This window comes from Scomber japonicus, chromosome 7, assembly GCF_027409825.1.
Source record: "Scomber japonicus isolate fScoJap1 chromosome 7, fScoJap1.pri, whole genome shotgun sequence".
NCBI lineage: Eukaryota > Metazoa > Chordata > Actinopteri > Scombriformes > Scombridae > Scomber > Scomber japonicus.
This window is the reverse complement of record NC_070584.1, coordinates 22,911,547-22,938,835: the sequence shown is the minus strand read 5'-3', so window position 1 is coordinate 22,938,835 and position 27,289 is coordinate 22,911,547. Positions and strand designations below refer to the sequence as shown.

General features: G+C 38.5%; 1 protein-coding gene across 2 annotated transcripts; it reads right to left on the bottom strand.

Annotated features, from left to right (window-relative positions):
- Positions 1-374: 374 nt before the first annotated feature.
- Positions 375-20,824, bottom strand: dazap1 (DAZ associated protein 1). 2 transcript variants are annotated; one of them, XM_053322122.1, is made up of 13 exons: positions 20,715-20,824; positions 19,613-19,653; positions 17,754-17,920; positions 17,166-17,231; positions 15,793-15,900; positions 15,509-15,557; positions 11,514-11,596; positions 8,289-8,436; positions 8,039-8,071; positions 7,238-7,387; positions 5,924-6,088; positions 3,135-3,227; positions 375-1,267 (listed from the first exon to the last, which is right to left on the bottom strand). In XM_053322122.1, exons 1-13 carry the CDS (start codon positions 20,744-20,746, stop codon positions 1,095-1,097), a joined length of 1,308 nt encoding a protein of 435 aa, XP_053178097.1. In that variant the 5' UTR covers positions 20,747-20,824; the 3' UTR covers positions 375-1,094. The 2 variants fall into 2 exon arrangements, with proteins under 2 accessions (XP_053178097.1, XP_053178096.1); XM_053322121.1 differs by lacking the exon at positions 3,135-3,227.
- Positions 20,825-27,289: the final 6,465 nt, after the last annotated feature.

Below are 27,289 nucleotides of genomic sequence, written 5' to 3'. Positions count from 1 at the left end.
CCACCACAGCTCAACAGGGAAACACTGTCTTTAAAATACATGTTTACTTACATTGAAAGCACATTTGAATTTGATCTTTTAATAGCCAGCATGAAAAGAAGGAATAATTACAGTATCCATTTTGGCACTTGACTGCTGTTTTAAGGCAGACTTAGGAAAATGTAAGGATAATGTTTCATTTTTAATTTATTTCACTTTACAGCCCGTATGTGAAACAATTACACCAACTAAAAACTGCTTAAATGTACTTGTGGTTATCCACATATTTTTTGAAAATGTGAATCTATCCTTTAATTTAGGTAAATGTACCAATGACACTTTCCACTGCAAAAAAGGCAAATACAATCAAAATCCAAGACAAGCATTATATCCTTAAAACATTTATTTTTGTAATAATTTGTCCTTTTTTTCTTTTTGCATAAGTGCAAAATGCACCCAAAACAGCCACCTGAGGGAAGTCTACATCTTTAAATAAAAAAACAAGCAAAGTGTACATTTATAGTACAAAATTCTCTTTTTAAAAAATTGCACAGTTTGTGTATAATATATATATTCATAATCTCCATTTTAAACAAACTTTAAAGGCTCAGAAAGTAAACAAAATTCACCAAATGAAAAATAAAAACATTTTTCCCTAGAATTTAAAGCTGAGGAAACTTGAAACCCTGTTTTCATTTGTGTCCACCATAAATATACATATTTATATGCAAGTCTCTTTCCATATAGTCTCTGTGCTAGTGTTTGACCAGACAATCAAAATTATTGCAAAGTAGTTAAGTTCTACTATAAAACATGGGGTGGGGGGTGGAGGATAAAAGCTTCTTTCTGCTGAATGTTCCTTTAGTTATGCAATTTAAAAAAAAAAAAACAAAAACAACCCCTGGGGATTTTTTTACACCCCTTTTTAACTTTACTGGAATACCTGCTTTCACAAAGGTTTCTGTTTCACAAACTGTGTGCAGTCAACATTCCCATCGAACAAATCCCAAACTCCAGTTTTGCTTTTTAGCGAGAACACACATTTTTTCCCTGACTTTTTTTGTTTTTGTTTTTGTTTTCAACTTTACACGGCGGCCTTGCCCCAGAAGTCGCGGTCAGCGTCGATACGGGTGGAAGCCCTGTACGTTGTGGTTCTGCCCTCTACCGAATGCACTGGCGGCGGGCTGTGGAGCGGTGGCGGGCTGTGCTGTCGGTGCCCCGTATGAGGCCGTCTGCTGGTTGGGGTCTGCGAACGTGTGGCCGAATGCCGTCAGGTCCTGACCGTATCCTGGTGTGGACAACAGAGAGGAGAAGCAGTGGAGAGGAGAGAGAAGAGTTTTATTGTCAGAGTCACCTGAGAGTGTTCAGGAAGAAGCCTTACTCCTAAAAAAAGTATCCAGAAAATAAAAGACTGCATTTTGATGAAAAATCCACCTGATACCCTGACACTGTTATATTTCTGATATAAAATTATTAAATTTTAAAACCTAATCCCGACATCTACTTCATACCAAGCTTTAATACCCAAAATTTCTCTTTTCTTTTTAAATATATTTTTATTCAATGTTCATTTGAGTTTTTTTCTTCCTGATTACAGATACATTTGATAAATTTGGTAGTCCATTATGTCGTAGTTACTGTTATCGCTGACAAGCCCCATCTAAATACTTGTATGTGAAGGACTTTCAGATATTTTATTCATAATTGGCTATATAGATAACTGAACAAGAGCAATACATCAAACAATTTAATTAATTAAGAAATGCAAATCTGCATAGCTGATTTTTTTTAACAGTATTTAAGGGCTTCATGGTGGATTTCCCCCCCCCCCAGATTCAAATACTGTATTCCTTCAATGAGCCCTTAAATGTTGAAAATGATTTAGGCAAACAGTGCGAATAAAGAAATAAATTATAGTTTCAATTGAATTTAAAAAGCAGCTTAAAGCTGAGCTTCATTGAGGAAAACCAATGTATAGATTGACTTGAATGGTCAGTGCAAACGCACAATGTTCCTCTGTTTAGACACTGGATGGCACCATCTCCCTGCAAACAGACAAGGGAACCACAGTGACACCCAGGCAGGGCACAAGATTAGAACCCGCCACCAGCCAAATGCTAGTACAGGATAACAAGTGGCTGGTAGATTCACTCACCAGCCAAAAGAAAAAAAAAAAAAAAAAAAAAAGGCCAATTCACGAGCCAATTGGCCAGTGGACAAAAAAAGTGAATTTTGCACCCTGCACCCCTGTGAAGAAATAAACAGGCTAATAAATGGCTGGTGCAACCCAAATATCAAGTAGCCACTGGCCAAGTCAAAAGGCCTTCATGGTTGAAAAGACAGATCGGTTTGCTTCCAAATGACTGACCAAATCGTTCCAGCATCTTTCTGGTGATTGGTTATTTTCCCGCCCTGCTAACAGCCAGTTAGCATAAATTTAAAAATATCACCAATAAATACTAGAGTACAGAACATTAGAAACAACTGGAATGGAAAGACAAAGAGAGAAGAAAGAAAAAGGGGGAAAATAGAAAATACATTTCTTTTGGGGTGCTTAAAGTGCTTCAAGATCAGAACAAATTCTGCAGAACAGGGAGCGGTCCCAACAGGACCGCCAGACAGAAGAATCTGAGAGAAATTAGAAATTTACTGGCTTCGAGTCCTTCTTTAAATCTTCTTTCGTTTCTCACTCCTTTAGCTATAATGTGGAGACAATACATGGGGAAAAACAACGGGTGAATGGACTGCTGATGCATAGAGACAACTGAACCATGAACACATTTTCTGACAATTAGATCATCCTTTTATAATCAGCAAAGCAATGCGGACAGAGTGGACATAAAAAAGAGGATATGGTAAGTCTTGGTATAGTAAAGCTACAGCCGCTGAGGGATAAGATGCTTAAGAGCTCCGAATGCTAAATTTTTTGTGTTAATTTCTTTTCGAATCCACTCAGCTAAGATATAGCCGACAGCTGTGTTTTACTATACAAGAGTACACAAAGTAATTTGTATGTACATGCAAAAATGTACATGCAAAATACTAAACACAGAGCAAAAGAAAAGAGGCAAAGAACCAGGTTGCAGCTCTATAAACACTACAGTACTCAACAAATGCTACTTGTTGTGGTTGGAGAAGACGATGCTGGCACCTACCTGCACTATATCCTCCCTGCTCATCCTGACCATAACTGTGAGAAGGACGCGTTGGTCCGTAGGCAGAGGGGTCCTGAGGGTAGTTACCCAAGCCTATCAGGGAGATGAGGAGACCAGGTTGACTGAACCCAGATACTGCTGGCCTACTACTTTACATAGTTCCCCCCTTTGCTGAGCTAACAGAGCTTTACACTTATACTCATTTATTGGGTCTGCACTATGCTTGGTGAGGCATCACTGCTCAGCTTCATCTGGAAGTCAAAACAAAATGGAGTGTGAGCATGTCAGCTATCTGCCTGACTTTTTTTTTTTTTTTTCATGCCAGCCTGGTCTCATGAAATTTTGTGAAACGTGCATGATCTGCTGAGATGCAAGTAACGTGAGAAATACGCTTTCCCACCATGAAAATATGAACATGAGAAAGCATCTAAACACTGGTGCTAAAGTAGCGTGGTATAGCAGAGCGGCTCCTTCAACTCCTGAAAATGTATTGTATTTAATTTGAACCATAAATGACCACAGTTTCGGAAGAATGCCATCAGCTTCTAGATCGATATTTTATTCTGCAGGAAGCCATTGGTTTCCATTCATTTCAGCACAATGTGAAAATCAACTGAACTTGAAACTTGTTTTAGGTGCTCCATTGATTAAATTAAGTTACTGTGTGTGTACTTAAGTTTTACCAGCAGACCACCATGTTCAAAACTTTAGGTTTCATGTGTAACCCAGATTCTTTGAATAGCATGACATTGAGACACTGCGAAAGAAAACTCTCCTTGGTGGGGCATTTAGGGATGTTTCAGCAATTTCTAAGCAACATACTGATGAGCTATACAGCTGAAAGAAATCTAATACATATAACTCCTGGGATAAAGTGAAATTTCTTCTTTTAAAAAGGCAGCAATAAATTCTCAAATTTCAGATCATGACAAAAAAAAAATATTGTGATAAATGAACTGTCAAATTTAAACTTTTAAGTAATCTGAATGTATGATTGGCATTGAAGTAAATATTAATGGATTAAAATATTCAAAACCAACCACTGGTTTGATCCTTGCTCTAACCCTAACCAATTTATTTGAACTGCCTAACTCCACAAAAAACAAGTTATTTGCCTGATATCAAACATTTCCTGATGTTACACAGGTAAAAACAGCATGTCCACTCCTGCTTTTGTCACTTAAGCCTTCATGGTGGAGGTGTGTGATCTTCTCATTATTTAAGTCAACAAACACACCAACTTTATCAGCATCATTTGTGATTTTTGACTCATTTCACAAAAAAAATAAAAAAAAAATTGCAAGGCTGACTTCGATTGCTTGACTACATGCCTGGACAGGCAGTGGACACTAAATGCAACAAGCTGGATGGAAAATAAGCACAAGCAGGAAACACTGATGAGCACCTGTCACGACTGACAGAAATCACATGACTGCTTTAAATGTAGATCCAGCAGTGCGAGGCAGCTGTAAGCCAAGTCAGAAGAAAAATACCAGCCAAAAAAAGACTGAATCTAACTTCTGAATGAATGTCTGACTCTTACGTGACTGAATGAATGAATGCTGAATAAAGACGAAGCTTGGTCCTTTTCCATGGATGCTGGGGAGTTTTCACATTATCTTTTTTTTTGGTTTGAGAGTTGAAAACATCCAGCCTCCATTTGTGCTCTCAGCATGATCTCAAGCTCTTAATCCTATCTGTGCATACACGGCATCTCTGGAAAAGCTACCTAACTGCAGCACTGCATGGCACTTAAAACATCTTTTAATTGAGAAAATGAGGCACATGGTTTTCTACACTAGTGTTACTGTTGCTTTATGCAATGTCTTTTCTAGTCCCTACATGCTGACTAAAATTTTGCCAAGAGTTCACCAGCTCAATAGATAATCAGGTGAAATGATAACCCAGGCCGAGCACAGTCCGAAGGTCATGTTAGAAAAGACTAACAGTCCATCTCAAAGACCACAAAGATATCCACCAAACAGTTAAATCTATAAACACATTAGTCAAAAGTGACTTGCCCCAGATCCTAGCTAAGATCTGTATGTTTTTACAAGAGAGAGGGACAAAGATCACATTTTGCTGACAAGCATGCAAAGCTCTGGTGTGAAAAAAATGGACATGTTGAAAGATTTTGATAGGTAGCTTGGCAGGTTGGACATGCCTACTTCCTGAAATAGAATAGATTTCAATTGGCATAATATTGCCATGCTGGTGCTCTTCTATGGCGATCATGCCAAGACCAGGAAAAGAAGCCAGCAAAGTCATCACCAGGGAAGAAGAGGAGGAGATGTAAGAGGGAGTAATTAAAAGGAAGGAGGATTTGAACTCAGTCAAATGTCCAGTGCAGTCAGTCAGGAGAAGGTGGCACTCCCTTCAGAATCAAAACAAAATAAAAATGCAAAACAAAAAAAACATTGCAAGGCAGGATGATCTAATTCAAACCTACCAAGACCTACCAATCTTTTTACCAATCCACAGCCCAGCCGGAAAAACTTGACAGAAATGACTGCTGAGGACTTCTGGATGTGGTGGAACTTCAGCAGCATCTTCACGGCAGAGCCAGGGAGGTTCATGTATGCAAGAAGCATGTATGCATGTGTAGCTATTCAAGCTAAATGGTACCAAGAGCAAGCTCTTGCTTGTTTAAGAGTTGTAGTTATGCGCTTAAATGAGTTGAGTTGCACCCAATAAAATATCCAGGGACATGGGCAGGGCTGAGAGGTGAATAAAAATAAAAAAGGAGAGAAAAGGGCAGCAAACTGATTTATGCAAAATGATTTTCTTACCATACTGGCTATAAGAGAAGTCGGGCTGCCCAGTGGGAGCTTTGCTCAAGTCCTGAGTTGGTGTGGTGGCGGGAGCAAAGCCCAGCGGTGCAGTTCCTGGAGTGGTGGGCGGAGGAGGAACCTGTGGAGCATACTGGTCTGCTTGGGGTGTGCCAAAACTGTAACCTGTTGGAGAACAACAACATCATGTCTATGATGGTTTCTTGGTGTTGTTGTAATCACAAATGGTGTCCTATGTGGGAGTTCCACGTTTCTTTAACCATATGACCCCATTCAGATTCAGTTCAGATCAACATTAGCTCTTTGTGAAAAAACACAGCCATCTCAGTTATTGAATTAAAGAGTATGTTGACGCTGTCAATGCAGATTCTTGATGGATTATTTTATAACAGGAACATATTATTTCTGCTGCGTACCTCAAGCAGTTGCTGCCATGATAACTTTCCTGAGTTGTAAAATCCTGCGAGTGTTACAAACCACTGTGTGGTGTGTTGGTGGACTGGACTTCCTTGATCATATTTCATTGTTTCACCGGCACCTGAAATAACATGCCCCCACCGACGCAGCCCCCTCTGCTGTTTTAACACATGTCAGTTTTCAGTCTGAATCCCCAATTTGACCTGTGTGCAACAGTGTCACTAAAAAGTCTACAATCACATTTTTAATGTAAAAAACAAAGTAAAATCTACTATCAATAAGTCCACCAGATCAACTTGTGACCACTTTGCCGAGGATCCTGTGATGAATCATTTAAGCTTCTTTCCCACATGCTTTATATTTTGTCCACCACATTCAAAGTATTGTCTCGGTACTTCAGATGAACCCGCAGACAAGTTTAAATGGTGGACGGCAGTAATCCAACCACAAGCTGCTTAGCAGAATTTAAATTAAGGTTTGACCAATATATAGTATTTCATGACATGCTGGCTATCTGCGAGTCACTCTGTCCATCTGTGATAAGCTGGAGGATCCTCCCTGACCACAGCAACAGAAAGGCTGCCTGGAAAACCCGACATAGATTGCATGTTCCCATTGTATTCAAAGACCCAAAAAATAATTTCAAGTGATGTGTTTTTTCCCTGTACATGCTGTTTGAGACTTTTGCACTCTAATAATGAATGATGATTTGCATATTAACTATTTGTGACCTTAGTCAATAAAAATCAATAACAGTTTTCAGACTCGACTATCAGTCTAAACCTAATTCGTTACTCATTTACTCATCGTTAATCTCTTAACCATTCTACATGACCTATGAGCATTTTGTTGTGATATCAAACATGTGAAATGAGTTAGTGTATTAGTATCACTGACCAAACTGAGGTGCTGTGCTGTAGCCCTGTTGAGGGTAGCCCTGAGGTGCAGCGAAGCTGCCCGCTGGGGTTGTGACTAGGAATGCGCTGAAAGGTGACGGAGGCTGTGTGGGGGTTCCCCGGCCTGCTGATAACGGAGGTCCATACCCACCTGATAAGACACAGAACAGGCAGGTTTATGTATGTTTATATATAAAACCATGCATAATATACATACATTTATTACTTTAAATAAATAATCGATAATTGTTAAATGAGCTTAAGTATCAGCACAAGCTAAAGTGTGAATTACATCTGTTTGAATATGTATTGAAAAACTAAATAACAGAAACAAATGTGATGTATAAATTATTTAAAAAACATCATTTCACGACAATCTGAAGCTGAATGAAACTGAAAGTATCCTCTGAGCATGTACAGGGCCGACACTGCAGCGAGCGCTGCAGGTTGACCCGGCGGTGGTGATATGAAACCGAGCCTGACCAATAGCAGAGGGAGGCCGGAATCCATTCAAGGCTGCCATCTGTCTCAAGCAGCAAATTATCAGCAGCTTCAGCCATTATGAATCAGTGATAACACGTGCTGCTAACTGTCATCAGCCTATTGGCCCAACAGAGTGCAAACCCATTTTCTGTGACACAAACGTTTCAAGATAAGCACATGAACACACGACAAGGACACAAATCTATCTGCACTTTGATCATTAACCAGTTATGGAACACACTCATAACAAGTAATTTACTAAAATACAAGAGAAAAGACACGCAGCATTCTGAGTGTTAAGTGGAGGTCAAACACTTACCTATGGGTTGGCCGGTAGTTGACACCCACACGCCTTCATGAAAAGAAAAAAAACATTAAGACTGAGAACAATATTGTTTCTTGAAATGTAAAATGTTCACAGAATCCACTCTGACAATACAAAAAGTGACCTACATGAACAAGGTTAAAGTTAAAGCAGAGGCTTCAACACATTTTAACAGTTACTACTATTTTTTTCTCTGAACAGCAACCTCTCTATTCGCTCTGCTCTGGGATTTGTTCCCACTCACCCTGTGGCCCGTAAGGCTGTTGCCAGCCGTGGGCAGGCTGTGCTGTCCAACCATTAGCTGCACTCAAGATGCCCCTGGGTGCCCACTGGCCAGGGCCAAGCTGGCCAGGAGCTTTGCTGTCACGAGGTTCAGCCTTCTTTACTTCCACCTGGACAAAGGACAAGGAGGGCACATTTGGCAACACCAGTATAAGGTACATGAAGTCCCTCACCTAGACAGACCTGTCCTACCACTGATATTTAATCTCAACGTTTTGGGCCAGTTTGAAATCTTTTACTTTATGTTTATTTGAATAAGGTGGGGCAACTGTATTAAAATATATAACTGTGTAGCCAGGAGAGCTTTACAGTTATGTGTCTCAGGTACTAATAATCAAGTGGGAATTTCACAGTGCCCAGAATATATGACAGCAAATTAATCAAAAACAATTTCTGAAATACAGAATGGTCTCCACATCTTCTGAATATGTACCTGAGAAACATATATTGTTCCCTTTAATGAGCTACACTATATATGATAAAGACATCTAATGGAAGGTCATGACTTACCTTTCTCCATCTAACGCTTATAACAAAATCTCATTTTTATTTTATTTGGAATAAGTTTTATGGGGGAAATGGATGTAGAGAGAAATTTGTATCTCAGTTCTAACAGAATAAAGGGTAAACATGCAGATAGTACAAATGAGCAATCTTTTCAGTCAATCTAAAAATCGAATCTTCATACTGTGTCAAAAGTGAAGTTCAAGTGACTGATACACATTGACCCCAATCCAATTGATTGCTGCAGGACACTTGAATTTTTTTAACGACCAAAACCCAAATGTGAGTATGAAAAATAATATAATACATAAGCGACAATTTCTTTTACTGCACTGTAGATACAGTAAACGCTCAGAAACCAGCTTTAGCTATCTATCCATTTACATGTTATCCATTTACTTATCATCCATCACTGTGAAGGTTTAATGCCTTGCGTCACAGATAAATTTAATGCCCCAGAACAAAACTTTCCTCCCTGTGACTAGGCAAAGCCACCAACAGTTAACCAGAGCAAAGAAACAGGCTGAGACTAAGGGGGAGCCAACCAGAAATAGACTGAGGGGTTGAGTTATTGGGGTCACCTTGCAGCAGGAAAATGAATCGCAAATTCATCCCCGCTTTAAGGTGTTGCCACCTTCCCCAGCCTCCCCTCTTCCTTCTATGTCGACCTAATTACATGCACATGTTTCCGGCAGCGGCACTACCTGAGCACTTTGTCCCGTGGGCATCACGGCTACGAGTGATGGATACCATGACTTCTGTATAGTCCCCAACAGCAGAACTGGGATTTGTTCCAAAGTTTGATGTGCTCCAATTTCTAATTTTGTAACTCATATCTCCCAGTCTCCCTCAAGTCCCAGTGTAAGGTAATGTCAAGTCAAGAACAATGGATTAAGACTAGCCTGGATTCCTGCTGAAAACCAGGGCAAAGTCAAGGGGGGCGCGTTCCAGTGGAGAGTGTACAGGTTGGGCTGAATCATTAACCGATGAGATGGGATTCGGCTCATGTTTTAATGTAATAATCAGTAACATTTTAATGAAGATATGCTGTGTTGCTACTCCATGAAAATGCATGAGAGCATTTACATTTCCTGTTCTAGACAGAGGTGTCCGGTAGCTTTTTTCTGGGGAAAAACCATTTTGGCAACAAAGGAAATTATGCTCCTATCATTTTTTTGTTTGTTTAGAATAATTAGATGACGTGGGAAGTTAGTGTGAGCGGTGATAGCCACTTCCAAAAACTCAAAGTTGCTCAAGAAAAAAAATCTAAAAAAAAAAAAAAAAAAACACACCAGTCACACTATCCTCGGAGCGATGGACACTCCTCAGTATCGATGGAGGCTGCTTTAATGTTGCCCAGAGGAATTAAAAACCTCAAGTAAATGCTCAACAGTCTACAGAGTGTCAAGTACCGCAGACTGACCTTCAAATATTAAAAAAAAAAAGTTGTTCAGCCATGTTAATACCAAAGATGGAAACAGGATATGACTGAGTGTACACTGTTTGACTTTGATCATTTTCTTATGCCCACACATCATTACTGCCTGCGTTGAGGACAGAGAGAGGAGGCCGTCTCTCCTCTGGTATCTCTGATGAGTGCTTTAAAAGCTGCTTATTACAAAACATCTCTATTGGGGAGAAGGGGGAGGATGTGAATGAATGAGAGCTTTAAACGTGCCTTTAAAGGACCAATCCTAATAAAGATGTAGTACGTAACAGCTCATACTTGGAACATTTTTTTCATGGTTTGTTTTACTCAGCTGAGGTGGCAGGTGGGTGGTGTTTTGCCACATACAATAAAACAATATAATGCAGGAAGTTAAGAGGTTTGTTTAAATTACTGCAGTCACTGTTTTTTCCCGGATGGACCGCTTACCAGATACTATCTGAATGGACTTTGTGCAGTGAACCTCATCCATCCGTTACACCCAACAAACACTAAAAAGTGATGTGCAAATATTACCGCGTGACTCATGTCCCATCCTAAGCAGCATCTTAATCGGTTTTTTTGGGTATATTAGATATATTTGTCAGAGAAGTGACGGACACAGTATGGAGATTCTTCAACTGAGGTCACCGAGTTGAGTTTTTTTTTTTTTTTTTTTTTTTAACTTTTCAAAACAAACAAAAAAACATGTTGAAGTGTAAGTGACCTGCCAACAAAATATCAAAAAACAAAAAGAAACAGAACTGATTGGACCAATCCTTTAGGTGATTTTTATTCAGTGAAATTCTGTGAGCTTTTAATGAACTTTTATATTTTTTATTGTCAAATTATTTTTGTCATTTTATAATTTTTTGGCACCTAAAAAAAACAAACAGATAAATCATATAACTTTAATGTTTAAGTACAATCTTTTGCACTTAACACAACCTAAAGGAGTGGTCAATTTAAACAAAGCCTTGGGCGACAATAAAACTGTAAAATAACAGAAGAAACTATTAAAGACAAAACAATCAGATTAACGGTACAATGTGTTGAAGACGAATCAATTGAAGTACATCAAATAAGTCAGCTGATCATTTTATCATGTTAAAAGCCAAATTTTGTGGTGTTTGATGCTGCAGTGACAGAATAACTAGAAAATGAGCCATAACTAGTAAAACAGCATCATAATAAATCTTATTTATCGCCCAAGCCTCTGTTTGATCTGAAGGGTAAAATAAAACTACAACTACACACTTTTTTGCCCATGATGTCGTGAAAATGCATGTTGACAGCCTGGTCCACTGATTGTTCGGCCTCGAAAGTAATAAATCCAAAACCTAGCCAACGACCAAGAGTGAATCAAGGTAGCAGGGGGGTTGTGACAACACAAGATGAAGAACAGTATTGGGCTTCAGCAGAGTGAGGATCCATCAAGACTGAGCAAGAGGCTCCTGGGGTTCGGATGATGTCGCAGACTTGCGGAACAACACATATCCAAGACTAAAGCCTGGGGGATTGAAGGAAACTTTTCGCTTTACTTTGCAGTGAAATAATTTGTGAGATAGCAATTTAAAAAAAGAGCTTAACTATTACACATCAAGAATGACGGGTGTAGCATTTGATTTAATGTTAAATGTCAAATAAAAGGTCAATTCAATCCATCTTACACCCTCTAACAAGACTGAACATGCAGTTACTTTATAAAAAAAAAAAAAAAAATCAAATAAGCCGCTAAATGCCAATTGAACCAATACTACAAGATACTACATGGTGTTACTTCATGCTGTTTCATCCAAACCCCACCTTGATCTGTCCCTTGGTATATTGCTGTGGAGCACACACTCGCAGCAGCCATTGTTAATGCATCACAAAAAATATGGAGAAACACAAACTGTAGAATGCCTAAAGCTTTCTCCAAGCTTTCCCAAATTAAGTATTTTACTTTTGAGTCAGCCAGGATAAGCCTAAAATGGACAATTAAAATATTGCCTATGGTAACACAAAGATATAGGCCATGACTGGTTTCCCAAAGTAACATGTTGCTGATTTTGCTGTGGAGTTTTAATGGGGAATATTCAAAGTTCATCAACAAGAAAAACAAAATCCAAAGTCAAAAAGGATCTTGTAGCTGAGGAATTACAATTTGGGGAAACGTTTTAGCCTCGCTAAATGCTCTGTAAACTACTTCATCTAAAAATCTGTAACAACACTTTCAGAGCGCAGAAACACGGTGCAGTGATCTACTTTCAATTTGATTAACTTTCCGCTATGGCAGAATTGGGTTGTGTGCACATCTCTACTTGGGGACCTAACCTGAATCCAATTAAACGTCCTGCGAGATTTTAGAGACCTCTCGTTCCACGCCAAGCGCTCCCAAGCTTCATGATCTATTGCTATTAATAACATCTGTCAATGACCTGTCCCCAAATCTAAATCTGAAACCAAGCTGACAAATGTTCGTTGCACTGAAAATCAAATATTACTATTGACAAAACTATTACTATTGAGACACGCAATGACCCAAAATTATAATTGAACGTCTCTGTAATTATATTGTCGTAAGATTCTCAAATTACAGCATTTTATTCTTTTTTTGGTTCCTGTCGTCATTTCTATTTTTATTTTACAGCTAATAGTGTGATGATTACCACAGTACTGTTGGATAATGCCACGCATCATCAAAGAGTCGCCATCAGGTTCCCATTATCCCAAAAATATTAAAACACAGCGATTTAAAAATTTAGACTTTGTTTACTGCTGAACTGTCCCTCAAATAACTTGGACCCTGGCCCTAACCCTAATAACCCTAACCCTAACCCTAACCCTCAAACTTTTCAATAACTCTTTCCATCTAAATTTCAAGAATAAAAAAAGTCTTCAGTCCAGCTTATAATAGTGATGCAACTTTGTGTACTCCCCATTTTAAAACAAGTGAAAACTGGTAGATTTTTTTTTTTTTCACATTTGGCCTGTACCTCTGTGGTACCTGTCAATGCACAGTAACCTAAAGGAGAAAAGACAAATCTTAAGAGACACCGTTAATCACATTCAAACCATTCACAAAGGAGAAGGGGGACAGAAGAAAGAAAAATAGAAAGGGCTTACTTACAAAAATACTTAACTTTCTACATATGGGAAAACACACTAAGCCATTTAAGATACATGTATCAGTTACTACATCTAAAGTCAAGGTAAAGAAAACTTATTCCAATGTTGAAAATCTAATGGTTTTAGTCAAAGAAAATTGTTACTATACTATTAAAGATTATGTAATGGTTGTTACTGGTGCATTGCATCATGTTAAATTCCAATGACAAACTATTCTGGGTTTCTCCCAACAGAGAATGAACTGGGTTTTGAAGGAAGAGCAGTGATACAGTACATGTTGTGGGTCAGTGGCCGCTGCATCGTTGATATATAGGACAAATGCAGATGAAACAGCTGTGAGTGTAGCTCAGTAGTCAGAGTGTGACACCGACACTGCTGGTGGCACCGGTCTGATTCCCAGTGAGGCCATCCACACTCAAAGTGTCAGCGGTACATGTCAGTACACACATGATAGATTTATGACTTAACTGGACAAACTCCTCTGAGATACCAAATCATTTCTACTGTCAGGAAGTATGTTGGAGAGACTTTTTGAAGTACTGTATTAAGGACGCTCTAAACCTTCCTTCACTGTTTCCATTGTTCTTGTGAAAAATTATCACCTTCAGCATTTGGCTGAAACCAAACGAAGCGTCTCTGAAGGACGAATCCACCCTTGGATACTCAAACTGTTCTAAATATGCCAGTTGCATGTTGTGATAAAGTACTGCAGTTTTTTTTTGGAGCACCTACTTTCCTCCAACCTGTCCCCTTTTCAGTTCAGTTAGTTTCCTCTGCTTCCCAGAACGCCTTTCAACAACTTTCTAATTAACTGGATGAACTTCTTGCATTTGATTTTATGAGAGATTTTCATGAACTGAATACATCTTGTCGCTGTATTATAATTTGCTTTATTGAGGCTAATGTGGTGACACATTGGTACTATTTCTCTTTTCTTCTTTTTACCTTTGATGGTTTAATAATCTTTTTTTTTCTTTTTGTCAATATTGTTATAGAGCTGAAACAAATGAATCGACTGATTTGTTAATTAATCAACTGAACCTGAGCAACCAGTTTACTCTAAATTTCCAATAATCAATTAGTAATATAAATTCAGGATAATATCAATGATGTTCACTGGACTGTTGGTCAAACAAAAGAAGGTATTTTAAAATGTCACCTTGGACATAATTTGTCATTATTTTCTGACATCTGATAGAATGATTAATCAAATACATATTTGGCTATAAATTGTTAGTTGCAGCTGATCTTCATTTCAAATGCAGTAAATACTGAGAGGTGACGTCATCTTTACATTCAGCCAGTTATCCACAGGAGCAGGGAGAAGATTTAAGGACAAATGTAAAGTACATCAGCAGCTAATGTTCTCATTTGTTTTAGAGTGGATGTTTTTTTCTTCGTTATAAATAAGAAGCTGGTGGACGTAAATCTAGCTATTCTTTCTACATACTCAAGCAAATCCAAATGCATCAGTGCTAAACTGTTCATCAAACAAATCTTCACTCATTATCTTCCTCATAATGTTTAGAATAATAAATGTTGATGTGGTCGTCCCAGTTAAACCATCAAGCATACTCAGCAGAAAAACCCCCAACATATTTAACTTGAGTAGAAATGTGTGCATAAAACAGACTCCTGTCGTCCACAAGGTCATGAAGGACACTGCAACAATCAGAATCAAAGCCTGAGATTTCAACTAACTTCTATCATTTCAGATGTGACCATGTGACAGGCCATCTACTATTGTGTTATTTAAGCTGATAACATCTAAAAAATGTGTAATTTTCACATACATTAAGAAAGGTACTGCCTTAATGCTTCTTTAGGGCATAAAATATAAAAAAATTGTGTTAAACTTTGATTCTGTCTCCAAAAAATGACAAATTATATATGTTCCATTTCATATACACTGTGGTGACTTGGTAAAAGGTTGTATCTAACATGCTTCTATTGTATTTTATTGTCTTTCTTCACCATAAACCCTACGAGCAAGCAAAAATTCAGATATGAGTTAACAGTGTTTAAATTGAATTGAATAATCTGGGGCTTTATTTTTTTCTCTTTGGGCCAGAATAGTTTGTCATGAGATTTAAGATGGTACGGTATGGAGAGGGGAGAGAAAAAACGGGATCAGCTTTTACCTCGGGGCCTCTGCTTCTCTGCATCATAGATCATTACCACCTCTGTGACCTTGAATGGGACAAAGGGAAACAGTGGCTCCATTTAGAAAACCAGACAGGGTCCGTTCTTATTCCAATTAAATATTCTGCCTCAGTTTGGACAAATAATAATTGTTCTTTCCTATCACACAAAATGTCTTTTTTTTTTTTTTTTAAATACAATGATATTGACCCTTTTCAATGTCACATCCATTCAAGCAGTCATAATGACGATATGAACTGATTATGCACTTAGCAATACTCACCACTCCGAATCTATTGAAATAGTCCCTGAGTTCAGGCTCGCCGCAGTTATGGGGGATTCCACCTACAAATATCTTCTTTGATTTATTGCTATCGGCTTTGCTGCCCTTCTGAAAGAAAACAGGGAGTGTATGGATTTCAATGTCTGTTAAAGGATCACTCTGGGAAGGGGCCAGTTAGCCATCATCTATTCAGACAGTGCAGAAGAAATTAGGTTCTCCTCTTGCCCTGGGGTATAATTCTTAACATGTCATGTCAATGCAAACACTAGTCTCCACAGATCAGAGAACACGGCTTCCTCCACTCACTCTCTCTACCATCGCTGCACACTGCACTCACACTGTAAGAGCTAGAGGCTGCTTACTACAACAGTGATTTTTAACAAATACATCTTCTGCTTTGTTAGTAAAACATTCAGTGCGAGCTACATGGCTTAAAGTCAGCGAAAGGCGTTTCAATAGCAGGCAAAAGGGCCTCATTTATAAAAGCCTCTGACATGCAGAGTCTTTGCTTACAGCCAAATATGTGACTTATAAAAAACGTTTTATTAACAGTAAAGGTGCAATAACTAAAACCTCTGCTGCCCAACGGGATGAAGTGACTATAATAGATCTGCAGGGGCTTTATTAGAATTGTTGATCGACCCACAAATTATCCAAGTTGGGGCACAGATTTCTGCCTTTTAAAAGATTCACTGCAGAAAGCAATTTTCTGCACCACACAAAGCTAAACTCGTCTGCAGGCCTGCTTGTGTTTGTTTTCTCAGTTTCACACAGTGAGGGAGCACAGTTACAAGAACAACATATTTTAAATAATCAAGGTTGGAAAATGTTTCTCAATCTTCAAAATATTTTTTTTTTTTAAAAAGGCGGATCAAAATTCAATAAAGTTAAAGTATATGTGGTTTTATAATTCCAGTATTTGGCTGGTTGTGTTGGTGTATGACTTCTTCATGAGACATTTTTGTTACATCTGGGAAAATATGAGCTTATTATGTGTCAATCGCAGGCCTGTGTAAGCTGTGTGAGAGATCTGCTGATATTGTTGCAGTCTCTAGGACACAAATAGAGGTCGATGCAATAGATTCTTTAATGCTTCTGTGATTTATCAAAACCCCAAACTCATTTCTATCATTCTCAAAAGGCATGAAGGCTATACACCGATGATTAAAAAACATCTCACTCTTAGAAGGGGGGGGGGTTGGGAAATAGGTCAAAGTCAGAGTGTTTTTATAAATGAAGTTCAAGGTCTCCTCATGGCCCATAAAAAAAGGAAACTAAAGTCCAGCCTCGGGAGGAGGGGATGGACGGGGCCGCCTTACTCCAGCAGAAACACCTAGCCAAGCCTCCCCAGTTAGAAATCATATTCCTCTCACCCAGCCCTCCTTGGTCCGAGACTTTTCAGGTTGCATTCCTCTGGGAGTGCATGGCTTCGGGTCAATCTGACAGCAGAGAGAGAGAAAATGTTTGACATTAGCACCAAATAAAAGGCACCTTCAAATGTTCTTTCTTTACACTGGCCAGCCTCACAGCACTGACTTACATTCATTTTAATATATGGCCAATAAAACTGTAAGTAATTCTACGCCTCCATCAACAGAACAAAGCAGGCAATACATCATTCATGGAGAGAAAGCTGTGTGGCAGCCTTGCAAGGTATCTAGATAAATGGTGTGTTTCTTTTCAGCCATCTTAGAGAAACCAGACAACTGCCAATTTTACTAATTTGACTAGGAACAGGTAAGTCTAGTTAGGCAAACAAATGTCAGTTTCTGTAAAGTGCATCATCTGTATTAATGGCTGCAGGCAGGTACAATTTCTCCTTGAACAATTTCTAACCACAACTGATGAGGAAATACAGTATTGAGGGTTTTCCCCCCCCCCACTGCTCATACACAAAAGCGCAGGCAGATTGCTCAAGTTGATTTAACTACTATCTGGTCCTTTTGAATTAAAATACTCACATTTCTTCCATCGAGATTATGCGGCTTTGTCTCCAGCACTGTCCGTACACAATTGGGGTCTTTGAATTTGACAAAGCCAAAGCCTCGCGACTGATTTGTAGTTTTGTCCTTCATGATGACACAATCCACCACTTCCCCGTATTGTGAGAAGTAGTTTCTCAGCGTCTCTGAGAAAAAAAAGAGAAAAACAATAAAATTATAAAACAGCATCAGAAACATAAAGCACAGAATCACTGCAAATGTGAAATTACAAATCAAAAAGATAAAATTCAGCCCAGTTTGCCTCCTGAATGAAGAATGTGTAGTCATGATTTAAATAACTCTACTTTCATTATAATAAATGAAGCTATAAAAATGTCTCCAGCAATTCAACCTGCAATGAAAGTGTGACTGGGCACCAAAGCAGGTGTGGAAAGAAAAAGCAACACTCCATAAAATTACGACGGGAACACTCAGTCAACCAGCCACCTTGATTTTGAATCATGGCAGAATATTGAGTATTTAACAAGTCTGTTTTTAATGCTAAACTATTTTTAAAAAAACACACTGCAATCACATTCAAGTGACATATAGACTCCTAATGAGCAAACTAAGCACTGAACTGCTGTCATCTTACATGCCGCCAAATGTACACCCAAGTACTGTAAGAACCTGCACACGCCCACAGAGGCAAGGCGTGCAAGTTTGAACAAATGGGGAGTCACTTTGGAGAGCGTTACCATACAGTAATTGCTGCTCTCATTGCTGGGAAGCCCTGGAGCACCGCAGAGGAAACTCAAGCTCAAGAGTTACGCAGTGCTGTGATTCTGATCTTAACGTTAAAAGTACTGTTAACTAACACACACACACACACACACACACACACGCCTGAGTACAAAGTTGCACAATGACCAACCGAGCAGGAGGGGAGAATGTATACATGGACTCAACGTACACTGTACAACGCCAAGACAAGGACTTATAAAGAGCAACAACCTCAAGTAGACTCAACCAACACTTTCTGGGATTTTCCCTTAAGAAACTGCAAACTACAAACTCAATAAATGCAGATTTCAGTATTTGGGGGGCTGTTGTATTGTAAGGTGTTTCTGCTCTTTTCACCCATTAATATCATGCAATTAATTGTATAATATCAAGATTGCTCTGATGTGTAATAAATATTTATGGTATGTTGTTGGCTCCATGTCATATCAGTACATTAATATTATCATACACCATTTGATATCATTTGTAATTATGGTTTCATTTAATTTCAAATCTGTCCAGGTGGCCTGAAGACAATTACAATATTGTACTGGTTTTATAAGATACCAAAAAACATTTTGGTACCCTGCATTATAAATAAAAATACCATTTCTACAAAGTCAACCAAGCTAAACTCAGTAAATGTTTCAAGTGTTTAATGTTATCCTAACAGCAATTTCCCTAAACAAAAAGACTAACAAAACACTTATTTAAATCAGTCTACTTCTTATAAAAGGAAGTGACTATAAGAGCCATGTTAATAATGGTTGTATGGTGAAGACCAGGACACACATATCTTAATTATCTATATGTTATCACATCTGAAACATCATCCAAGCATTGATATCAAGGCAGGGGATAAAAAACAACATTTTACTTTATCATCTCCTGGGTCTACTTCTTGTGACCTAAAAAATCTGTAAGGACTAAATTTCCCTTCAATTCAAACTCAATTTTTAAACAGAAGTCCTAATCAGTGAGCAGCAAGGTCCTCAAATCTGACTTCAAAACCATGAAGCTACAACAGTATCATAAAAAGGCAAAAAATCCTGTTCATTTACTACACTTTGTGCATATTGTGAAGTCTTTATAAAAGGTTAAACAGTGTGACTCACCTTGTGTGGTACTCCAGTCCAACCCACCCACAAAAAGTTTCCTGAAAAGAAAGTATAAATCACCCTCAGAGTTGATCACTGATCATCACTTTGTGTCACAGTAAATTATACAATTATTACTTATACATGCGTCATGACAGGGGTTACATACAAAAAACGTGATAGAAGTCAAACTCAGAAAGACTAAAATCATAGAGGACTAGGCGGAAAAGATTTTTTGTAAAGCACAGTTGCAGAGCTATAACACTACCACAGCTGACCAAACACAGAGTACACAGATGTGAGGTACCGCTGCAACCAAAGCTGCTGCAGCATGAGGAGGAAGACACACAGCTACTGTGACTCCTGCCTGATGTCACTTCGCTCCTCTAACATTAAAATGAAACGGCCTCGACTATATAAAAAAAAGGTATTTCCATGAAGCTCTTGCCACGTAAGTTTACCTCGGGACAGAGCCGTAGCTGAGCAGTGTTCTGCCCCCGGATCCAGACCGTCACAGCGGCTGCTCGGCTCGCTACATGCGGGACCGCTGAGCTCGGATGCTGGGTGACATGACTGGAAGTTTACCGGCACTTTAAACACCGCCACGATCAAACCTAGCCGGCAAGTTCACTAATGCGTGCGTATGACGGCCGATTAAAAGCCTGTGAGTGGTAGATGCGGAGGGTTAGTGCAGACGAGGATGCTCCATCCTCCAGCAGTGCCCGCTAAATGTCCTCGCTTTGGCGAAGTCAGAAGAGGAGACTTTCGCTTCGCTGGCAAACCTGAGCCTAAGCTAGCTGCGAGCTAACAGAAAACAACACTGAAATAAGTAACTACACTTTCACACAATCGCCTGACAAGCCGAGCAGCAGCACTTCAGACCAACGCGGTATATTTAGCTACAAGCGACAACACTGACAACGGGACTACATTGGTGAGTAGTTTCACTTTTTATCCGTCTTTTCCTCCAGCTAGCCATCCCGCTAACTTACCGGAGCTAGCCTAGCCTGCTAGCTAACGTTAGCTGTCAAGAGAGAGCGAGAGACCGCAAACTAAGTTACGATGCAGTTTACAGACAGCTGCTTCCCGAGGCAAAAGCGCTGCGATAAACGGATCTTACCCGACTTCATCTCCGACTAAGTTGTTGTTCATTTCTGAGGCTAAGCGGGGGGCTGCGGGAGCTGTGACCGGCTTCTTGCTTCAGTGCTGCCCCTCTCAGACTGAGAGCGGAGGAAGGTCACTCCGCTTTTTGGTTCAAACTGTTCTGCGCAGTGACGCCGCTGCAGGGGGGCAGCTGCCTTTAAAGGAACATTACACACAACCAGCCTCACTGCTGCCACAGATACCCCTCATACATGCTTTACGATGTATATAAAATTAAGACGCATGTAAAATATTCTACTTTGAATTATAATTTAATATGTTTTTTCTGTGTCCAATTATATTATTAAAATCTACTCCTTCTTCATCATTTCATACTCTTTAATCTATCCATCCATTTTCTTTACCATTTATCCTCTTGAGGTTCACATGGAAGCTGGATCCAATCTTAGCTGACAATGGGCGAGAGACACCTTGGATAGGTCAGTAAATCACAAAGTGAAAATGTAGTAGGCCCTATAGAGATAGACAACCATTCAAACTCAAATTCGCACCTACAGGCACTTTAGAGTCACAAATTAACCTACCCTGCATGTGTTTGGTCTGTGGGAGGCAACTGGAGAGAACCAACACAGCACAGGGAGATCATCCAAACTCTACATATCAGGGCCTCAGCCAGCCAATGGGTTTGAACCTAGGAAAATAGTGCCAACCAGTGCACCACCATGCCCTGTGAGTCTATGAATATGCAAACATTTTTAATTGCAAAAGTTTAACTACTGGGCACTTTACTAAAACCCCATTCTCAGTGAAAGTGTCTACATCTCACTTAAGTGGTAAGTCACATACTGGACCACATTTGGTTTCAAACTAGTTGTAATGTCACAAGAAAAAAACATTTTTGACTGGAGGGGGACTTTAAACATGTGTGATGTGAACCATATATGAGGTTTCCTGTTGATCTGCGGTAGAAGAATAGCAACAAAAAGAGGGACTTGGACACTAAAGAGAATATACCATTGACATTTATAAAATTGATTTGACTTGTAGAGGGGTGGATCAAAATCGAGTTATTACTTTAAAATCTAGCTGTCTCTGTGCTCAAACAGGAACTCTACATCACATTTTTGCCTTGTTGCATCTGCCAAGCCTTAAGTTTATGGTTGGATAAAGGGGAAGAGGTCACAAACAGCTAAATGATCTCTTCCTGTAACACATGTGTGTTAATAACGCATTCTGTGTCTGTATATAAATACCTTCCATATGGACAAACAGTAAGCCTGCTTTTGGCTGGTATGCCTGGTTAGTAATTCATGAGCAAAAGTCAGTGTCCCAGTCTCCAAAATTTGCATAAATACGTGCAGCAAATTTAATGCAAATCCAGCCATTACTTTTCAAGATCTGCTGCTGAAAATATATAGACTGCATGATCACATGACATCCATCTGTGGCTGTGTAAATAAAACAGCAGACAAAGTGGCAAGCATTAAACAGTGATATTTTAAACATGAAAGTGACAAAGGTGATTATGTGTGATTAAATAACATCTTACAGCAATGCCCATTATCTTCCTTTAAAGTCGGTTGTGACAGCTACTGACGTCTGTGTCCTGCAAAGTAGTGTTTCCAGATACTATGTGATAACCTTTTCAGATGGCAATATAAATCAGTAGATTTATATACACAGTACCTACAGAAAGAGTGACCATGTGTAACTAAGGTAACAATTAACACTGTTTAAAAAACACAAAAAGATCTTCACTGTCACATCTGTCTTAAGTGTACATTCCTACTTAACCATAAATTAGACACATACATTGTATATTGTGATTTGTTTGTTATAAATATCCCAAATTTACTGTATATATATTGTAATTTTCATTGCTGCAACTATTACAAAAAATAGGCTACTCTCACGAAAATGTCATCTAAACATTTTTACTTGAATACAGACCTAAACTACTTTGTTACATACAAGTATCTCAGAAATACAAACAGGAAATCTTATATCTTCAGGATCAAGCTGTATATTACATCTACAAAAATGATATTGTTAGAGACACAGACTGTGAGTTTCACTGAGCAGCCCTGTAGTGCACTTTTCAGTTTTTGAATAGTTGAACATCCTATTATAGAGGTTTTATTGAATAAACGCCTCAACACTTCCTGAAGTCTCAACAATACCTGCATTCAAGACATGTCAGATTTAGTTAAATGTTCTGCAGCTGGAACAAAACACTCACATCAAACTCCTGCTGCTGCTAAGCTGGATCTTTGTCATAGGCTCTTATGTCAGCAAATACAGCAGTGAATGAACCAAAGCTGACTTTAACAAGATCTTTTAGAAGGTAATATCTGCTAATGCAAAACTATGTTGAGCATGTGATAATAATTAACAATAAAATCAGTATATTGATATCACTTTTGGTAGTATTCCCAGCAGTGTTACAGAGCTCCCAGAGGGAAACGTGAATGTCAGAATGAATTGACTCTCTCATTCAATGTAATGTTTGTCTTTGGGAAGATATTCTTGTCTCTCTTTATCGCTTCACTATAATTTTTTGGAGGGCAAAATGAGGTCACACATCGGTATGTCTAGATCAAAACAAGGGGCTTCAAATGACAGCTTACTGTATTGTTAAGAAAAAAAAAGTCTGATCATGTTGAAATCAGTTTTGTGAAGGAGTCAAATCAGAGAAGAAGATAATGTCATGATGTCATGATATATCTTTTTCACAGAAGACATTTTGACACGTCAAAGCAGGAAAATCATAGGTGCTATAATAAAATAATGATGGTTGAATCCCATTTAAATTAATGACCCTCGTATCGCACGTGATTGTTCACCAATATGGTTTTCCTTGCACACCTAAATGGAACTGAGCCATCATTAATGCTAGCAGTTCTTGTGCTATTCCTGCTATAACAAGTCAAAATGTCCGCTGTGAAAAAGGTCAATTGCCTCGCGTCCTCTAGACTGTGTGTAACTGTCCTCTGCTTAAATGGTTTTTAAACACTTAACCACAGAATGTCTCCAGGGTTATAATCATACATCAATGATTACAAATGTCAAGTTATGTTGAGCATCACTGATACTGCAGATAAAAGTGAATCCATTTAGAGCAACGCATTTTGTGACTGTAAAATCTGTATAGAAAAACTGTCATGAAGATCATCTTACATCTTCAATTTTCATAATGTAATAAAGCCATTTCGAAAATCTCCAGCGTCAATTGCTCTGAGAAAACAGTGCCCTCTTCCTGTTGTGTACTGTACGGCAATCAATCATATTTCCCCCCAAATCTGAGCCTGTGGTACCACATCCTGGGGTGGAATAGACCCACACAACAACCTGTGTAAACCTAAATTTGACATCATTGTAAATGGGTCTACACTGGTTAACTGTGTCCCCCAATCTGCAACAGGTCTGACAGGGTTAACATGGTTTACTACAGTTATTAGTCACTACATGGTTGCCATAGTAACTCTTTGACTGATGTATATACACTATACCATAGTAAATGTGGGCATACATTTCCTAGTCTCTGTTCACACATAAAAAACCAACCCAAATCATGTGTTTGAGACTTCCCATGCAAAGAGCATCTACCCAGCCACCCTAACACAATGGAAGTGGATGATATTTTGTTGAGGTGTCAGAGCCACAGAAAATTCAACAGTGTCTTTTTCCTTTAGTAATTAATGCCTCAGTTATTTTGGTTAATCCACACAATTCAATGTCAACTGCTTTTATTGGGGCTTAAATCTTGTTTTTTTAAATCTGTAATAAGATGATCTTCAAGCTAAAAACTAAGTTTAAAAAAAGGTATAGCTGCTGCCTTTGATTGATAAAAATAACAACATTTCAGTCTAAATCTCTTTAATTTCATGCTACAACAACTATTGATTTACTATGTATTATATGGCTGCTTTTGTTGTGTGAAAACCACAAAATACTGATTCAGCTGCAGTCATTTCATGCTGCACTAAATATTGTTTGATACAATAACAATAAGATAGCAATAGCCACAGTAGATACTGCAATTGGGAAATAAACTATAACATAAAGACTGAAGTGAGTAAGATGGCAAACTGTAGTCTCCTCAGTATTTCATGTCCAATATGAAAATAAGAGCTTTCACAGGTGATGTGGTGTATAATGACTGCCTACACATGGTTCAATATGCAATCATAGAAAAGCTTGGGTTATGGACGGATACGAACTGTAATCTGACCAACTGTTGGTGTGTTGACTCATTTCTTTGTTACTACAGCAACACATAACATCCTGTAATCTCCTCAAACTGCTCATTCGGTAGCAGGGTGACTTCCTGAGTGCAGAGGAGCAGTAATGTACCTGGTATTCAAATTGGGGTTTGCAAATGATGTTTTCAGTGTTTGCTCTACCATATTTGCAGTATATATGAGTGGTGTTTGTCTCAGATTATAAAGGAATGAAAACTAGAGAGTTTAAACTGCTTATCAATTGAATTGCTCACTCATTAAACCTTACTCATCGGTCTTTCAGAAAATTTACTAGCTTAGATGTAATTTTTGGGCAAATAACTTCAGTTGAAATGAGGATTTGTGCATAAAGTGTCTAGACTTGTCATGTGGTCCAGCTCCTTTCAGATCACAAAAAGCAGGAGACTGTTCTGTCATTTTATTGCTCCAACTGGGAAACATCACTGTACTGTTTCACTCCAATTATCTACATTCAAAATGATTTAATCATTTTTGTATGACATATCATGTAGACAAGTTTGATGGGTTTGATGCAGTGATTAAAACCTGTTTTGACACATTTTCATTTGTGGTGCAAAGTGAGAGATTATCAGACTGAGGGCCACATGAGAGCTCACATGTCATAATACTAACTACCACCAGGGGGAGGATGTGCATGATTTGTTTCAGTTGGTAGGGTGTGTTTTTGTAAAATATGATGTGACATAAAATGTATTTTTAAACACAAAACAGCTTGTCATAAATATGATGGACAGTTAAACTGGATCCACAAATAGTATGAATGACCAAAAGGTTACCATAATCAATCCAGCACCTGTTTTCAGTGATAAAATACAGAAAATGGGAAAATACAGTATTACAGTACAAAAAATATAATAAATCAATATCCAAAATGACAACATACTAACTGGACTGCAAAATGATTTTTTCTGAATTCTTGCAGTTTTGCACAAGGATACCTAATTGAGGATTTGTTTTCAACTGATTACCATCCAAATTTGGTTCTAGAATATGTGATTCACATTTTGGTTTCTTCAAAATCAGGCAATCTACTGGAGTGTGAACTGAAATATGCACATGAACTCTGCACTGACTGATAATGAAGTGAGGGGTTATCTTTCTGACCTGTGAAAGACAGGCCATCTCCTGACCTTTATCTTTGATTAATGGACGTTATCTTTCATTGAAGCTGAGGACTGCAGCGTTTTATACAGGAGACCTGTGTTGAAACAGAGCATAGAACAAAACAATACCAAAGGCTTATATAGACATGTATACCTTAACCTAAGCTAGCTGTGAGCTAACAGAAAACAACACTGAAATAAGTAACTACACTTTCACACAATCGGTGTATTGTTTTGAAAAATACATGTGTGAGAGCAAAAGAAAGGGGTAGATCTGTGTGATGAGTGCATATTGAGAGAGTAATCCAAAGTAGAGAAGGAACAACAGGAAACACATGATCACCACCATGGACTGAGTAACTAACCCTGATCTCAGGACCTGAGGGTCTTTACAGAGGTGTGAAGGGAGAGCAAGTTTGTTTTGAATGTCCTTAGAGGAACTGCTTTGAAACCACTGTGATAAATGATCCCAGTTAGGTTACACTCTTGCCTAGTAGCAGCACAATTCATTACCAACATTTATCAAACTGGAACAAAAGAACAAAACCTCATCACATGGTTTCAAACGGGCTCTGCGGGGTCTGTGACATGACAACATTTGAGAACTGCAGAACAAGAATAATGTTTTAGCTCCACTCAGCTTCACCTAATGGGAGTGAAGTGGATGATGGGTAACCGGGGCAGAAGGGATGTGAAGATATTCAGATGAGCCATTTCTTGACTGTATCATTGTCTCACCGCACTGTGAGTCATGTTGCATGCAGGAAGAAGCTAAGTGTGAAGGATGATAGAGGATTTATGATTTTTTATGGGCTAATTTTCAGGTCCATTATTATTTTTAGGTAAATGTTTAACACCATAAACACCTTAAATGAAAAATAAAACATGATACTGACTCTCAGAGTTATGCTGTATTTGTATTCCTCATGCAATCTATGACAAGCTGAAATTAAATGTATTTCTATGATATTGCTAATGTCTAATTCTCACTTACTATACTCCTGTAACAGACCTATAGAGATTTGCAGTGTCTCTATCAATCTGTTGTGAATTCATAGTGACTTTATTATACTTATTGCAATATTTACATACAATAATATCTCTGCAGGACCTTACAATATTTGCACACCATCAGCCTAACACAAATATATGAATAATTGTTACTTCTATTAAGAGCAGCTGCAACATTTGTGTTTTTAAACAGAAGGATCAAATAGTTTTAGACA

Excerpts from the sequence above, each read along its gene's own strand:
- dazap1 (XM_053322122.1), bottom strand. The coding sequence starts at position 20,746 with ATGAACAACAACTTAGTCGGAGATGAAGTCGG. Across the intron at positions 19,654-20,714 it reads TTAGTCGGAGATGAAGTCGG|GAAACTTTTTGTGGGTGGGT; the intron begins GTAAGATCCGTT and ends CTTTCTTTTCAG. Across the intron at positions 15,558-15,792 it reads ATTTCAATAGATTCGGAGTG|GTCACAGAGGTGGTAATGAT; the intron begins GTGAGTATTGCT and ends GTCCCATTCAAG.